The 14,907-nt window shown below is 33.7% G+C and overlaps 3 protein-coding genes and 1 long non-coding RNA gene across 8 annotated transcripts; 2 read left to right on the forward strand and 2 right to left on the reverse strand.

The window, feature by feature from the left end:
• Positions 1 to 1,931: 1,931 nt before the first annotated feature.
• On the forward strand, positions 1,932 to 3,160 carry LOC125502498. The gene is made up of 2 exons (XR_007280254.1): positions 1,932 to 2,624; positions 3,006 to 3,160. It is a non-coding gene; the product is annotated as an uncharacterized LOC125502498 (long non-coding RNA).
• Positions 3,161 to 3,297: 137 nt separating this feature from the next.
• Positions 3,298 to 6,981, forward strand: LOC109532765 (protein ST7 homolog). 2 transcript variants are annotated; one of them, XM_048660721.1, is made up of 6 exons: positions 3,298 to 3,643; positions 4,643 to 4,886; positions 4,938 to 5,193; positions 5,257 to 5,526; positions 5,989 to 6,596; positions 6,799 to 6,981. In XM_048660721.1, exons 1-5 carry the CDS (start codon positions 3,500 to 3,502, stop codon positions 6,584 to 6,586), a joined length of 1,512 nt encoding a protein of 503 aa, XP_048516678.1. In that variant the 5' UTR covers positions 3,298 to 3,499; the 3' UTR covers positions 6,587 to 6,596; positions 6,799 to 6,981. The 2 variants fall into 2 exon arrangements, with proteins under 2 accessions (XP_048516678.1, XP_019753374.2); XM_019897815.2 differs by lacking the exon at positions 6,799 to 6,981 and having other exon boundaries at positions 5,989 to 6,743.
• On the reverse strand, positions 6,733 to 9,568 carry LOC109532760 (venom allergen 5). Of its 2 annotated transcripts, XM_048660725.1 has the most exons (7): positions 9,338 to 9,518; positions 9,114 to 9,281; positions 8,939 to 9,035; positions 8,750 to 8,885; positions 8,336 to 8,592; positions 7,344 to 7,835; positions 7,067 to 7,290 (listed from the first exon to the last, which is right to left on the reverse strand). In XM_048660725.1, the coding sequence occupies exons 1-7, from the start codon at positions 9,452 to 9,454 to the stop codon at positions 7,103 to 7,105; spliced, it is 1,455 nt and encodes a 484-aa protein (XP_048516682.1). In that variant the 5' UTR covers positions 9,455 to 9,518; the 3' UTR covers positions 7,067 to 7,102. The 2 variants fall into 2 exon arrangements, with proteins under 2 accessions (XP_048516683.1, XP_048516682.1); XM_048660726.1 differs by lacking the exons at positions 7,067 to 7,290; positions 7,344 to 7,835 and adding an exon at positions 6,733 to 6,886 and having other exon boundaries at positions 9,338 to 9,568.
• A 45-nt stretch (positions 9,569 to 9,613) lies between these two features.
• LOC109532761 (zinc finger protein 664) lies at positions 9,614 to 14,903 on the reverse strand. 3 transcript variants are annotated; one of them, XM_048660722.1, is made up of 6 exons: positions 14,660 to 14,903; positions 14,036 to 14,371; positions 13,253 to 13,559; positions 12,866 to 13,165; positions 11,503 to 11,780; positions 9,614 to 10,449 (listed from the first exon to the last, which is right to left on the reverse strand). In XM_048660722.1, the coding sequence occupies exons 1-6, from the start codon at positions 14,783 to 14,785 to the stop codon at positions 10,324 to 10,326; spliced, it is 1,473 nt and encodes a 490-aa protein (XP_048516679.1). In that variant the 5' UTR covers positions 14,786 to 14,903; the 3' UTR covers positions 9,614 to 10,323. The 3 variants fall into 3 exon arrangements, with proteins under 3 accessions (XP_048516679.1, XP_048516680.1, XP_048516681.1); XM_048660723.1 differs by having other exon boundaries at positions 14,841 to 14,886; XM_048660724.1 differs by lacking the exon at positions 14,660 to 14,903 and adding an exon at positions 14,617 to 14,652.
• Between the last annotated feature and the right edge of the window lie 4 nt (positions 14,904 to 14,907).

Consider the following 14,907-nt stretch of genomic DNA (forward strand, 5'->3'; position numbering starts at 1 on the left):
TTGAATGTTATGAAGTAGTGGAGGCGTTAAGTTTTTTTTGCTCTATTATCAACCTAATTTCGTTTGGCCTGTTAAACACGCCATAAAAAGGACTACTTTGAACACGCCATTAAAAGGACTACTTTTCCTCCGTACTAATTAAACTATTCTAAAAGTTTAGTAGTGATTTGACATTTTTTTTCCTAAAGATCAACATCGCAAAGCGATCTCTAATACTCTCAACTTTTCATTAATATTGTAAGTTTATAAAATATTTTTTGAGGGCCAAAAGCAATAATAATTTATAACGTAGTAACTTTAACATTATATTATAGAACCAACCAATATTCTTGTTGCTTTCATCGATACGGCATCTTTACTTTGATATTTTGAGTACTTTGCTTCTACGTATTTTATGGTAGCAACTATTTATATGAAGGTGAGAAGACAATTTTAAGGTAGGTTTTTCCTGCTAATGTTTTGAATATCTGGATATTTATTTATTTTTCTCTGTAAACTGATTTTTATTAGCAAGTGCATGTACTAGGTACTAAAAGAGACGTTAATTGCAAATATATGAACAAAACTAAGCATTCAACAACACAAATGCAATTAAATATAATTTTTTTTTTCGTATAGAATTGAGGACACAAGAAATGAAAAAATATTTAAGTTCATAAGTATGTTGGGATAGCGGCTTTGAGAGTGAATTTAAAGGTCCTTTCATTCTCTAGTAGAAAATAAAAATTTTGCAAATATTTTTTTGGGTGAAATCCTTTTTTTTATAATTTTTTTGTTCTTTGTCAACACCTCCAGAAGAACTATCTATTATGTATACAGGGTATTTGGTAAGTAGATGCATTCCTTGCAGGGGGTGACTGCAATTAATTTTGGACATATTTCGTTAATAGACCAGATTCCGAAAACCATTAGTTTCCGATCTACAGGGTGTTAAAGTTTTAATTAAAAAAAATGTTATTTACTAATATTTCGGAAACCGCTTGGAATATTATAATTAAATTTAACATGCTTATATATATGCGTTTTGTGATGCAAATCTTGTTTCTATATTTTCCAGTGGCGTGGGTACAGACACGTCTGTAGATAATTTTAAATAGAAAAATGTTACGCCACTGATTTTTCCGAAAATAAATAATATGTGTCAAGTTCCTGTTCAATTGGGAAGAGAAAAAGTCTCTTGACGTTTCTTTCTACGACGTGCCGTTTGCGAGTAAACAAATTAAAATCGATATATTGCATAGCTAAATCGGGTTGTAATTAAATATGGTTTAGTATAAAGACAGCAAAAATTGCGCAGTTAGATTGTATCAATTATATTACAAAAATTATGACTCGCCGCAGTTGACATCCGTCTTAGAGTTTCTTTATTTGTTTTTTACCTATTAAATTAATTTACCTGTTAATTAAAATTTTACTTATTCTTAGTATTGAAATGCGCACCAAGCATGCTTTGATACGGGAAAAAAATTATTTTATTTCATTAATCACTTAATTGAGATATTTCTCCATTTCACTGCTTTCCCTCGCAAATGAAAGAGGTAACAATTAACGTTTTCTCAATTACAAAATCTGACAGCTCTTTCTGTATACATTACGTCTATTGCTGCCAACACCCTAACACTGCAGTGAAAACGAAAAATACTTATCATTTTTCTTATAAAAAATATATATAATTCTCATGTGAAATGTTCTTTTCCATTAAGATCTTTCGATTTTTATCAATTGCTTGAAGGGCTTATAAAGAGGGTTTTGAAAATAATCTTGTCGGTTTACTATATGCATATTGGAACTACTGCTTTGTCGCTTCAACTGACAGCAAAAATGACGCTCCGGCACAGTTGACACAAAATAGTGCGGAACTTACATGCTATTTCGTACCTCGATATTGTCGATGTCGCTCCACAGAAATTTTTTTTGGCAGAAATTTCCAGCAGTTTGGTATTTGGTAGATATGTGGCCCACCCATAATGCAACGTAGCCGGTTCTAGGTCAACTTACGAGATTATTAGATAATGATTAGAGAGGCAAACCGGTATAAACAAAATTTGAAAGAAAATCAGTGAACGGGGGTTTTCTTATATAGCGAATTTTTTCGAGATTTTGATACCCGGATTATTGTTGTGTATTTTTTCATTTAATCATAGTTGTAAAATTGATATTCGGTTAAGAAATTAATTTGAGTAATTTGTCATTGGGTGAGGCGACAACACTGTACTTCTTCTTCAGCTTGCGAATTTCCGAGATACTGCGAGTGTTTACATTATCGTTTTGTTAAACAATTCTAAAATTCTTCTCTAAAACTGCATTATCATTTGACTACATGATGAGATGCTGCTTAGAGACGTTTTCAGAATACGGTCATGGCGGATTTTATGTCGGAACTTTAACGCCYAGAGGAAAAAGTGTTYAGTGCCCGTTTGTGAACCCAATRTGGCTGCATTTTTCACATTTCCTKACAAACTTTGTTAAAAGCTGTTAAAATTTTGACTTTCTACCGGGTCCTCCMGATAGTGGTGAAAACAAGTGRAAATGTGCAGCTCATCTTAAAGCTTAGTATTCAGTATTTGATAGTAGATGCACGAATTTAACATGGAATGCTGTACCAACTTTAAATCTGAAGCCAGGTAACTAACAAATAAGTTTGATTATTCTAGATAAATGAATACAGTTTGTGCGAGCATACATACATTCAAGGCAGATAATTATAAAGTTAATGAAGGCGGCTTCTAAATGCCAAGAAATTGAGGGTGCTGAATTATCAGATACTTTTCTAAGTACGAAATAGATTTATTTTATTATTTCTAGAAAATTACAATTACTGTAATGACATTACCAATTATTGTTAACGTTTTTTTATGGAGAGTGCAATGTTTCCTGAAATTTCTTGAAAAAGCATTATTTATAAAGCAAAATTGACATTTGAGGGAAACAATTAGTAAAATTGCTGAAGCGACAAATGATTTTAGGCAATGCCAGAAAATTAATTCCTCACATTGTTGTTTCAGAGCCGAGCAAATCAATCATCTTTCAGATAATATCCGGACAAGGGGAACACTGGTACATCATAGAAACAAACATTTGTTGCAAATAGTCCCGAAAGCAACAAAATATGGTTGTAACTGATTAATTGACTACGTATTGAATAAAATATTACATAACAGGGTTTTTTTATTGACCCGATATATTTGGTGAATGCAGTCATTAAGAGTCAAATATCGGAGAAATTCCTCACATTCCCATAGTTTGCGTGCTCATACCGCTAGATGGACAGCTGAATTTATCTCCATAACCTATCATTGTATTTTCCATTCTAAGTGGGTATGTTCTGTGACAGTTGACAGCAGGAAAACAAGCATATGTACTTAAACATTTGAATAAGATTTATTTTTATAAAAAAACATATTGACATTACGTGCACTCAACGTCGGCAAACTGAACGAGACTGTGCAGCAGTTAAGAGCAATATCCAACCACAGACATCAACAATAGTCGTGAAAATATGTGGGATTCTTCCATGTTTTTGAGCAATTTGACTCCTAAGTTCTATGTAGCGCTAACTGGAACATCTTCATTGATATCTGGTGTTATACTTATCTGTGAATGGTGGTACTTTAGAAAGTATGGATCTTCCTTTATTGAACAGGTATTTTCAAAAAACTGAACTGTTATTATGTAGGCCCAGAGTCGTCGTACATATGAGTATTTTTGCACGAAGGCACAAAGGGGCTGTATATAAAGCACTTTCCAAACGACTTGGAAGACAATTCTACCAACTCTTATTCATAGTATTGAAATTAGCCGAGCACCGAGCTTTTAACCGCAAAATTAATAAGAACTTGAAGAGGTCAAAGACCCTCAAAACTAGAAATCGCCCAATACAAAAGCACAGAAAAAGTTGTTAATATAGGAGCAAAATTTAGACCAGCTTGATTATTTAGCACTAATCTTCCTGGATTAGTACAGTGGTACAACAATTATTTAGAATAAGAAATTAATAATTAAAATCATAGTCGTTTATGTGGTAATACTAATTCGGCAATAATTGAATATGACTGTACACACGATATACACAGTTTAATCAAACGACAACACAATATTAAAGAATATGCCACAAGAATCAATCACAAATTCAAATTTTTAAATCACTTTTCTAATGATGGGACCTACGACTTCCATAAATCGGTTTCGAATGGATTTAATTTGCCACTGATATGACCGAAACTCTGCACTTTAAGCTAGTTTATGTTCTAAAATTTTATAAAATGTTTAAATAAATATCGGTAAGTATGGTACCACCTACGTTTCTGCTATTTTTGTATGCAAAGAAACACATTTTTTTTAGTCCAAGAAGTGAGACAAAATGCATTTTTGCTAGATTATGTAATTACTAAAAAGCAACTACAACAAACAATAACAGTCATACACCCGAGCTCATTGAATTCGTATTACTAGCTGACGTTTCGCTTGCAGCTAAGCCAAACATAATAAATAGCGATCCTGAAAAGGTGAAAGCAATCGTCCGCCAGGCGCAACGTTGAGTTTGTAGCGCATTTACAACGCATAATAGATCAATCTCGCACAGAAAAAATATTTGCATGTCATCAGCATTAATTAACTTTTACAGTTTGGATGTTTGTTATAGTTGTCAATAAACTACATAACTCCTTGGCTTAGTGGGGAATGTAAAGATGACACGGTAACGACTACTCAACAAGTTCATTCTCCAGTTCCTGATTGCAAAATTTGGCGAAATCCGTTAAGTTTATTCCGAGGAGCTGAGTACCAAAGGTTTTACTGGGCCACGAATAAAGAACCGCTAACGTACTACGATATGAATTTATCGGCTCAAGATCATCAAACAATTTTCACATGTGATTCTGATGCAGGTGGGAAACGAAATGCTAATCTTCTATATGTTCCAAATGAATGATTTTTAGGAAAGGCCGAATATGAAATAATGCAAACAGCGTGGCGAGAGAGAAATCCACAAGTGCGATTGAAAGCAGCACATAGTGCTCTGGAAAAAAATCCCGAATGCGCTACGGCGTACATTTTATTAGCTGAAGAAGAGGCCACTACTATTACAGAAGCTGAAAATCTTTTCCGACAAGCATATAAAGTTGCAGAGATAAATTATAAAAAATCGCAAGGTTTACAGCACCAGGGTATACTAATGGAAGTTCAACATAAAAGGTATAAACATTGACGCATTATTGAATACCGAAAGCGAGTAACTCCCCATTCACTGTTTTTCAGGGATACAAATGTTCTAATATACGTAAAAAGACGACTTGCTATGTGTGCGAGAAGATTAGGAAAATTAAAAGAAGCGGTGAAAATGTTCAGGGATTTGACCAAAGAAGTGCCACCAATAATGTCTCTTTTAAACGTTCACGAGAATCTTATCGAAGCCCTATTACAAATGCAAGCCTACGCCGATGTTCAGGCTGTATTAGCTAAATATGATGACATTTCACTACCTAAGTCCGCTACGATATGTTATACAGCAGCTCTATTGAAAGCAAGGTAAAAATTTGATGTCGAAATTAACACATCGGGTAATTAATTATCATTGGTAGGGCATTGGCATATAATGATATGCCCTTACCAATGGGTAAGGGTCACATATTAAGTGTGTTCCTATTCAGTAGCCTAAGTGAAAAACTTGTAGAAAAGTTGCGATAACAAATCATTCATTTGTTCTATGAGCTGCAATTTCCAGTTCGACGTTTTCCACCTTAAGATCTCGCAAATTGTCTGGAAATTAATATCAATCAATCGAAAAGTGTACGGATCATAAATAAATTTGCAAAAAATGCTACACACTAACCCGGAAAGAATTGTTCTAAATAACGCTTCGAACAGAAATCAAATCGTTCTCAGCAATGATAATTTTTCCAGTTCCAAAATTATTCGAAATTTGCCCGGGTATTGTCTATTTCGTTGAGCAGTTTGCTAACATGTTAGTTATATTGTTTTTCTTTTCAGAAACGTTATTGATAGATTTTCACCAGACCTTACTGGAAAGCGAGGCTTAAACAACGCCGAACTCCAAGCAGTAGAAGCCATACATAGAGCGGTAGAATTCAACCCTCATGTGCCTAAATATCTTCTTGAAATAAAACCACTGATCTTGCCGCCAGAACATTTGCTAAAAAGAGGAGACTCTGAAGCGTTATCGTACAGTTTCTTTCATTTGGCACATTGGAAAGCTATTGACGGGGCACTAAACTTACTACACTGCACTTGGGAGGGCACATTCAGAATCATTCCATCGCCATTGGAAAGAGGTCACCTGTTTTATCCCTACCCTACATGCACAGAATGTGCTGATAAGGAGTTGCTACCAGCATTTCACGAACTTTCGGTATACCCGAAAAAGGAAATACCGTTTTTTATAATGTTCACAGCGGGTTTGTGTTCGATTACTGCGATGTTAGCGTTCTTAACGCATCAATATCCAGAAATAATGGGTCTACTTGCCAAAACTGTAGTTAACTGGATCTCATTGCCAATTGTGTTTGTGTATGATAGGATCGATAGTTTTATTCCTCCGAACTTAATACAACAAATTATTCGGATTTAAGTAATTTGATGTAAGTATTTTTGCTAATTTGTCTGTTAGAATAATCAGATGATGCTTATGCGTTGGAAATATGTTATTTGCTGAAACAAAATAGAAATTATTAAGATGTTAGTAGATCAGTCTAAATGGAACAAATAATGAGCATATTCAAACTTGATATTTAGATTTTTTATTTCAAAAGTACAAATATTTAATTTACCCTAAATAAACAGTTACAGCTGTCGCCGTCAAAGGACCTTCCGTGACTAATTGGTTCTCCTATAATTCCCAACCAATTAAATACTACTGGATCAAGAACAGCTGGAAAAAATTAATAGTAGATAGACTGGTTTATGGAGTACTTAACTACTCGTCTCAATGTTTCCGCTTAATCGCGAATATATGCTTGAAGTGCGTAGGGATCCTCATTGAACATTCTTTTATAATACTCTCAATGTTTTGAGCAGCTGACAACTTGCTCAATTATCCAAAAAACCATGCTTTATGTTTTATCATTTAATAGAGTATTCTATTACGTTACAATAAGATAAATAATGAAAACACTAAGAGTAACTTGGACATTTTTAGCAAAAACTGTTTTGATCTATATACGTAGTCACAACGGCATCTTCCGTGAAACCACACACCTTGAGCTTTTCTGTAAATCATATTATTCGGTAAAACAATATCTCCAGATGGCTGACTAATTACTGGCTGTTTTTCATCTGAAACCATCTAAATATTTCAAATGGGCAGTTATTTGTTTACTTCTTAATACCTTCAAACTGACAATCACCAATGTGATTTTTACAATCTTCAACAATTATCTGCCCATTTTCCAACTCATATGTTTGCTTACTGATAAATGTTTCAGGCTGATATAAAATATTCGAAGTTTTCTTAAAGGCGCTTCGCAAAAATGGTCTATTTATCGACTCGAGTGGAATTCTATTAGAATATGCACTATGCTCTTCATTTCCTGCTTCGCTTAAATTTAAGTCTGGTATAATTGACGCGAGCACTGATAACAGTTCATTAATATTTTGTATTTTACTGGCACTGGAATCGATCGAATTCTGTTTAGGTCCCAAACTCACGTCAATCTTTTGCAGTATCCCATTGATCACTTGTGTTAAATTATTGGCGAAAATATATTGTAAGCTCAAAGTGTTAAATAGGGAAATTGGAGTGTCGACCCGATGGGTTGGATTTACTGAGGGTGCTGGTCTACCGGGGCCAAATTTCCCATAATTATTTGGCTGTTCCAAACCTACATACGAGAAAAGTAAATGACTATGCGACCTGATAAATTATTAATTCACGAAGTCATTATTACAAGCTTTCTTTTTGTCGCGCAAGTTTTTACATCCCCAAATCGGTTTGTTTAAATCGCGTGCCGGTTTTTGTTGGTCAGATCATCAACAATGTTTTTTTATAAACGCATATTTAAATATTTTGGAATTTCGTTTAAAATCCAATCAATTTAAATCCGACGGATAATTAAGGTATGTAACTTACAATTTTAATGTTAGAAATAACTATTTAAATTGAGTAGACACGTATTAAAACAATAAAGTTACATAATATGGATGGATTTTACAAGAAATGCTCCAAAAAATTCACCTTAATTTTAAGATTTATCAAAGCTAAACCCCAGAAAATTTATACTGGCGTTGCATTATATATCCGCAATTTGCTTTGCAATTTTAATTAAATGAATGTTTGGTGAATCAAAGATAGTAATTGAAAGTCTCAAGTCTTTTGTCTTACCTGAACACAAATTTGTTCGAACGGAATCGCATCTTCCATACGGGCATTTGGAACATGGGATGCCTCTTTTGTACACTGGCGATCCAATCATGTTTCCTCTTGGTCCGTAATTGCATACCAACCGATGAAGATACTTGCTCTTCCAATCAGATGATGTATTTCGATTGCGGAATGTGGCCATTCCGCATCCAACAAATCTGGTATCGGCCCATACTAGTTGCGTGTATTGACCGATTAGATATTTGCCTCTTTGAATTCTGAAAACCGAAACAATAACTGAAAGTCGCCGATTAGTTATATAAAGACAATTACTGGCTTTAGAAAGCGCTCCGACTTCGAATAATTTGTTTGGCGTCATTTGCAAAGCCAAATAGTTCAATAGCAAACGTTAACTAAACAATGGCAATTACTTACCCTGAAAATGTTTCTACATCAGACGGCAAAACATTTTCGACTTGCTTATACCAATTTAAAATCAGAATTGCAATTTCGGGAACATCGGGAGTTGCTGTTAGTGCCGTTAAAACATTCTGTCCAACTTCATATTGTTCTTCAATTCATTTAACGGTAGACAAGCAAAATTCAACATAAGGAACAATTTACCTGTTTTTCTACATTCATCATGTTGATTTTTGTCTTCGACAGCAACGCACTGATCTGCCCACCTCTGCGCTATCTCAGCCAATTCATGATGCCACTGCTAAAATTTCAGAAGCTTTTCATAAGCTCATCCTTACTGAGGTCTGTTTTGTCTAATATTTCGTTTTCACGACTTTACCAAACTGTTCATATTCGCCGCAGCCGGTTGTCTTCCTAAGGGCCCTCTGATTTCTTGACCCGATGCTATATGGTTTCTAATATCATTATGAACATCAATAATATATTTCTTCACACTCGTTGTAAATTCGGGTTTCTTATATTCGGTGCAACCATCTGAAGGGCCTTCCTGTGCGTTAAATAGACACTATTTTTCTTTTTTGGGAATATTTGATCTTTACTTACCTTATACCTGCAAAGGGTATGTGTGCCTTTTTTGCAGATTTTACAATAATCAGTCGCAATAATCACGTCGAAAAGGAAGATTGATAATAAAATAAAACGCTTTACCGAATATTGCATTTTACCTGCGATAAATGAATGACAAATTTGTTGACAGTCGCAACATACGTTATATTTTAGAAGCTAATTAAGCTTTTTAAGGTTTTACTACTACCTGAGGAAGAAGGTTCGCTAAATGGAATAAGTAGTTGATAAAAAGTACTAACAAAAAATGCATGCTTTTCCATCAAATAAATTCAAATATATTTCACAATAAGCATTTAGAATGTGCTAATATTTCTTAAATCATATACAAGGCGACATGATAACATTTTCTTCAGTTCATTTCACACTTCGACCAGTTACAAACAATTCATTCAATCATCAAGATAACTGACTGTTGAAAAATCTAAGTACTTGTTTGTATATTGTGAAAACTGTTGGAAATGTGCTTCTACTTTAATTTTATCTGTAATTAATTTCGTGCTGATATTCAATCAGTTCCGATGATTATGAATCAACATCGTAATAAACTGTTTTTAAAAAAGACAATTTTATTTAGAGCAACTGATACAAAGATCTGATCACAATAAAGGTCTCGAACATAATCATAAAGTCATACAACTGCGAAAGTAAACAAGATGCTACAGGTGTACAAAAGTAGTGCATATAACTCGATCATACAACTGCGTGTATTTTTAGAAACTATGCATTTTTAACGCGGCTTATCAGAATTCTAATTTCCCTACAGTAAAAGTCATGGATATTTCAAAACGTTTAATTTTAGTTAAACGAAGTTTAGATAATCTATATCCTTCGTATGCACATGACAATGAGAAACACCTTAGGTACATATCCGATTTTCAATCTATTATACACTTACAGTACATAATCAGCCAATTCTTTTCGAGATTTATTTTTAAATTCTTTAGATCTTTAAATTTGAGGGTCTAATCACCAGACAAATGTTGTTCGTGAGTTTTCATATGTTTTTTTAAACTACTCGAATTGTAGTAGGCTTTTTGGCAAACCGAACAAACAAACGGTCTTTCACCAGTGTGCGTTCTGGTATGAACCTGAAAAGAATGAAAATTGTGATTGGGATTATCGCATCTGTATTCTAGAAATATTCCCAGTTTGAGGTAAAAATAACTATAAACCCCAGAACTTGATAAAATGGGTTTTCCCCCTTCAGTTTAAATTTGTGAAACTGTCTAGATTGCGTAAACATTCTAATTATGAACTATATTTATTATTATCATACTTTTATTAATGAATACAGACTGAGTAAAACCATTGTCACTTTACAGTGATTTATCAAGCTATAATTTGTAAGATACAAGGTGGTAGTTTAAAGCATAACAGCTGTAATTACATTTTCAAAAGAACTAATTATCCCAAAAAACACGTATTTCTAACTTGAATCTCTAAGAAGCCACTTTAAAGTCCAAAGCGAAAATGACAAATATGCGACCCTCGAATACAACCTATGCAGAGGCTTAAAGTGAAAAATATATTTAGCATGCATGCTTGAAACGCAAGAAGTTTGAAATTTTTGATTGCACTTGAGAACGACCGAAATAGCCGAGAATAAATTAATTCAGGAATATTAATATTTCAAACCCACTTAATTACAAGTGCTAAAAATACAGATATTTGAATTATCTTCCAGCTAATGGGTTTTACTGGCGAAGAAAATAAATATTACACATTCTGTGAATCATTCCGTGCATAATACAACCACTGAAGGGAATTTTTTTATGCACTTATGAAAGGTTTGGAGAAGTATAAGTTGTATTATACAATGATTTAAAACTATGGGGTCAAACTTCTTGAGACTGTTCAGGGCCACAATGGAAGGCATTCAAGAACCATGAAATTAAAATACCGTAAATTGCCGAAATTAATAATTGCTTAAGGTGGCTTGTTTTAAACTGAAGGCCCTTTAAATGTTAATATTCAACAAATTGAACTTTACGTTGAGATTATAAATACTTAGCTTTAGTATAATCGATCTAAACGTAGAATTTTAATATTTAAAAAAATTAAAAACATGTAGTTTTAACTTAATACAACACATTTGGCTGCTCAGTCTGATGTCTGTCTAACTATTAGAGTTTTACACATACCTTCAAGTTGCCATTCAAAGCAAACTTCCTTCCACAAAAATCACAAGTAAACGGTTTTTCCCCGCTGTGCACCCTCATATGAATCTTCAAATGCCCTGATTGCGAAAAAACCTGCTGGCACAGACTACACTGATAAGGCTTCGTTCCCGAATGCACTAACTTATGAATACTAAAGGCACTTCTCTGCTTGAACCTTTTATCGCATTCTGTACATTCAAATGGCCTATCGCCAGTGTGTATTCTCATGTGACATTGCAGTTGACTATTACTTGCAAATCCTGCAAAATTTAACCATTTAAGCAAATATGACTACTTTCAAACAGAATATAATGCAATCGTTTGATCAAAACTATGACTATAGTATCAGTCCATTCAAAACAACAAATTATATATTTCAATATTTTCTTGAACCTACTTGACCACAGTGGTAAAATGCAAGACACAGATATACAGGGTATCCCTTAAGCACATGATCACAAGCCACTGAGACATTCGTTAGCTCAAATGAAGACTATGAAATACCTTTTATGAAGAAAAATTTTTGATTTATTTTCCTGACTGCGTGTAATCGTTATTATATTCTTATCTTTCCAGGGTCTCGTCAAAGTGTGAAGTAAAAATTTTGAATCTCGTTTATTTCATTGCGTTTCGGCGAGACAACAGCGCCATCATCAGTCTTAAAATTTCCTTAAATTTATCTGACAATTTACGACAAATTTAAGGTTTCAAGAAGGCAAAGACCTAAAAGAGCGTAATGTTTACCGATTGGTAAACATTACTCATGATTATGAGTTTGCGTAAATTTTAAATCTGATGATGGCGCTGTTGTCTCGCCGAAACGTAATGAAATAAACGAGATTCAAAATTTTTACTTCACCCTTTGACTGAGACCTAGGCAAGATAAGAATATAATTAAGAAAAAATTTCCGGTTACTCTACTATTGATGGGCAGTTCTTCAAAAAAAAATATGTTTGTTTAAATATTGGGAGAATGGTGCGATGCATTTTAATGTACATGGAATTAAAAAATCCAACAAAGATCGGGGTTCACGTTTAAAATTGTCAATTTAAGGGTCGTATCTCAATTTTGGAACACCCGGTATATTCACAAAATTTTATCAAAAAATGCGCTCTTAAAAAGATTAAAATACGTGTCGGCGTAATTTTCTGACACTAATTTTCCGGAGTTTTAATCTAATTTATTTCTTTGTTTATGGACATGACTGCATTATGAAATAGTGCAACTTAGAGGTACATGCACAAAAAAATTAAATCTCTTTCATATGAAAATAAGCGTTTAGCTCAAGGGTTAATTATTTGAGTCACCGTAATATTTTTTTATAAATAATAAAGTAAACGTTACCTTTGCCACAATCTGTACACAAAAACTTCTTCTCCCTTGGTTCCTCTTGATGTAAAGTTAAATGGTTCTCCAAACTACCTCTGCTGGCGAATATTTTATTACAAACTGAACACTGTAATTGGAGGTATAATTTTTTCTCGTCTGCCTGGTTAACTTCCCCGTTCAACAATTTATGTCGGTATACATGAATAAAATGATTGGCATATCTTTTAAATCCTTTTCCACAGTAATCACAGATGTATGGATTGTGACCAGTATGAATGTTTTTATGATCATTTAGGACGTGTGCTCTAGAAAAGGCTAAAAAGTATTTAGCAATTGAACAGACAATTCTCCCAGATATATTACATCTTGCAAGTTCGCACGATAAATGTGGATTACACTTACATTTGCCACAATCTTCACACTTGAACTTTTTAATACCTTTATGGATTAAAATGTGCCTTTTCAAATTCTGCTGGAACTTGAAGGCTTTGTCACAATCTGGGCACTTAAATGGGGCAATTTTTGTATGGCTTCTCATATGGTTATTAAGCTTGTGCTGTTTTTTAAAACATCTATTGCACGTTGGACACTGGTAGTCTTTCAAGGAGCAAGTAAACCCATTTTTACAGTGAGCCGATAACTCTTCTCTAGTCTTAAAGGAAACTTTGCAATTTCTACATGTTACCCTTTTGGACAGCAAATTGCGTTTCTAGAATATCCAAATAAAAACATATTTAAAAAAATGCTTGTTGCACGTTTGCAATTTAGAATTGTGTTTAAAATAGAGAGATTTTTGTTAGGAATGTTGTCTCAATTTAGAGGACTGAACAACCGTCGGTTCATTTTCAACCGACGGTTAACTTCATTTGGGTAAGTATTATAAAAACTATTGAGCATCCGAGTAAAGTGCTTAATTTGACGTGTTCTTTAAGGTAAGAAAGAAAATAAAAATTGGGAGGGACTCAAAGATCTTTAAATTATAGTATCCATAGGTGGGACATTCTGAATACCGTAAGAAAAACTGGTATTTCTTGTTCAATAAAATCTCCCAATGTTGATCCAAGAGGGTGTGAATCAAATAAAATAAATTAATCGCTTCTAATACAAACACATTACAAATGTTGTAATGATAACAAAATCTACCTATACTGACAATGCCTGCACGCAAATGGCTCTCGTTATTACCTTTGGGCTGTTTTTGGTCTGACTTTCTTCAGGCTTCAGACAGTGGCATTTTGTACTTTGAGAGTACTCCTTGTTACAATGCTCACACTTAACACCAGCCAGTGGTTTGCAGCTACCGTCTTCTTGAATGGCATGGTTGTTCTCAAACGAATTACTGAATTCTTCATCTTCTGAGTTGTAAAATGACGAATCATCTGCTTTAACTTCGTGAATAGAAGTTTCATATATATTTTGTAACTTTTGAATATTTGCTTTTGATTTTTCAATGAAACTTGAAAATGATTGGAAGGATTCCATGCAAGCCAGGCACATTTTTTCTGGTAACACATCAGCAACCTGAAAAGCAAGTCAACTTGTGCAAAAGGAACATTGCTTTTAAAAGTGCAATGTATTTGGCAATCAGGGTAATCGAAGAAACAATTGATTTACTCATTAGCGGATGGTTAAAAGTAGTAAATATTTGTAACACTATACAGTCCTACAAAAAACATTAATTTGAGCCTCTATCCCCTGCCAAGAGGGTGAATGAGAAAGTGAAAGCAATCACCGTAAATATTATCATTTTAAGCAATACTATTTACCTATTTTGACACTAGTTAAAAGTAAAACTTTGTCATATTTTACCTCTATTCCACTTATTGCCTGAAAAATTGCAGCACTAGGGACACTAGAAATTAAATTCATCTCCCTGGCTCGATGCAAGCAAAATCGGCAAATGCTTGAAAAATCTTTCACTGTTATTACTTCCATATTATAACCGACTTATTATTATTATTATTATTATTACGGATTATTTGTACTTAACTGTAACTTAAAAAATACTTGTTTTCAAGTAAAGAACATTTGTTGTCAAAAGCGAAAACAGAAATATA

Source organism: Dendroctonus ponderosae, unplaced genomic scaffold (assembly GCF_020466585.1).
Source record: "Dendroctonus ponderosae isolate FM_Combo_2020 unplaced genomic scaffold, Dpon_F_20191213v2 Dpon_F_20191213_1, whole genome shotgun sequence".
NCBI classification, from domain to species: domain Eukaryota; kingdom Metazoa; phylum Arthropoda; class Insecta; order Coleoptera; family Curculionidae; genus Dendroctonus; species Dendroctonus ponderosae.

Bases quoted from the DNA above. Each gene is read 5' to 3' on its own strand.
- LOC109532765 (XM_048660721.1), top strand. From the start codon at position 3,500: ATGTGGGATTCTTCCATGTTTTTGAGCAATTTGACTCCTAAGTTCTAT. The intron at 3,644-4,642 runs GTATTTTCAAAA...TGTTTGTTATAG, and splicing joins GATCTTCCTTTATTGAACAG to TTGTCAATAAACTACATAAC. The intron at 5,527-5,988 runs GTAAAAATTTGA...TTTTCTTTTCAG, and splicing joins GCAGCTCTATTGAAAGCAAG to AAACGTTATTGATAGATTTT.
- LOC109532760 (XM_048660725.1), bottom strand. From the start codon at position 9,454: ATGCAATATTCGGTAAAGCGTTTTATTTTATTATCAATCTTCCTTTTC. The intron at 9,036-9,113 runs GTAAAGTCGTGA...CTGAAATTTTAG, and splicing joins CGGCGAATATGAACAGTTTG to CAGTGGCATCATGAATTGGC. The intron at 7,836-8,335 runs GTAAGACAAAAG...TCTCGTATGTAG, and splicing joins TCGAACAAATTTGTGTTCAG to GTTTGGAACAGCCAAATAAT.
- LOC109532761 (XM_048660722.1), bottom strand. From the start codon at position 14,785: ATGGAAGTAATAACAGTGAAAGATTTTTCAAGCATTTGCCGATTTTGC. The intron at 13,166-13,252 runs GTAAGTGTAATC...AATACTTTTTAG, and splicing joins GTGTGAAGATTGTGGCAAAT to CCTTTTCTAGAGCACACGTC. The intron at 10,450-11,502 runs GTATGTGTAAAA...CATTCTTTTCAG, and splicing joins CTTTGAATGGCAACTTGAAG to GTTCATACCAGAACGCACAC.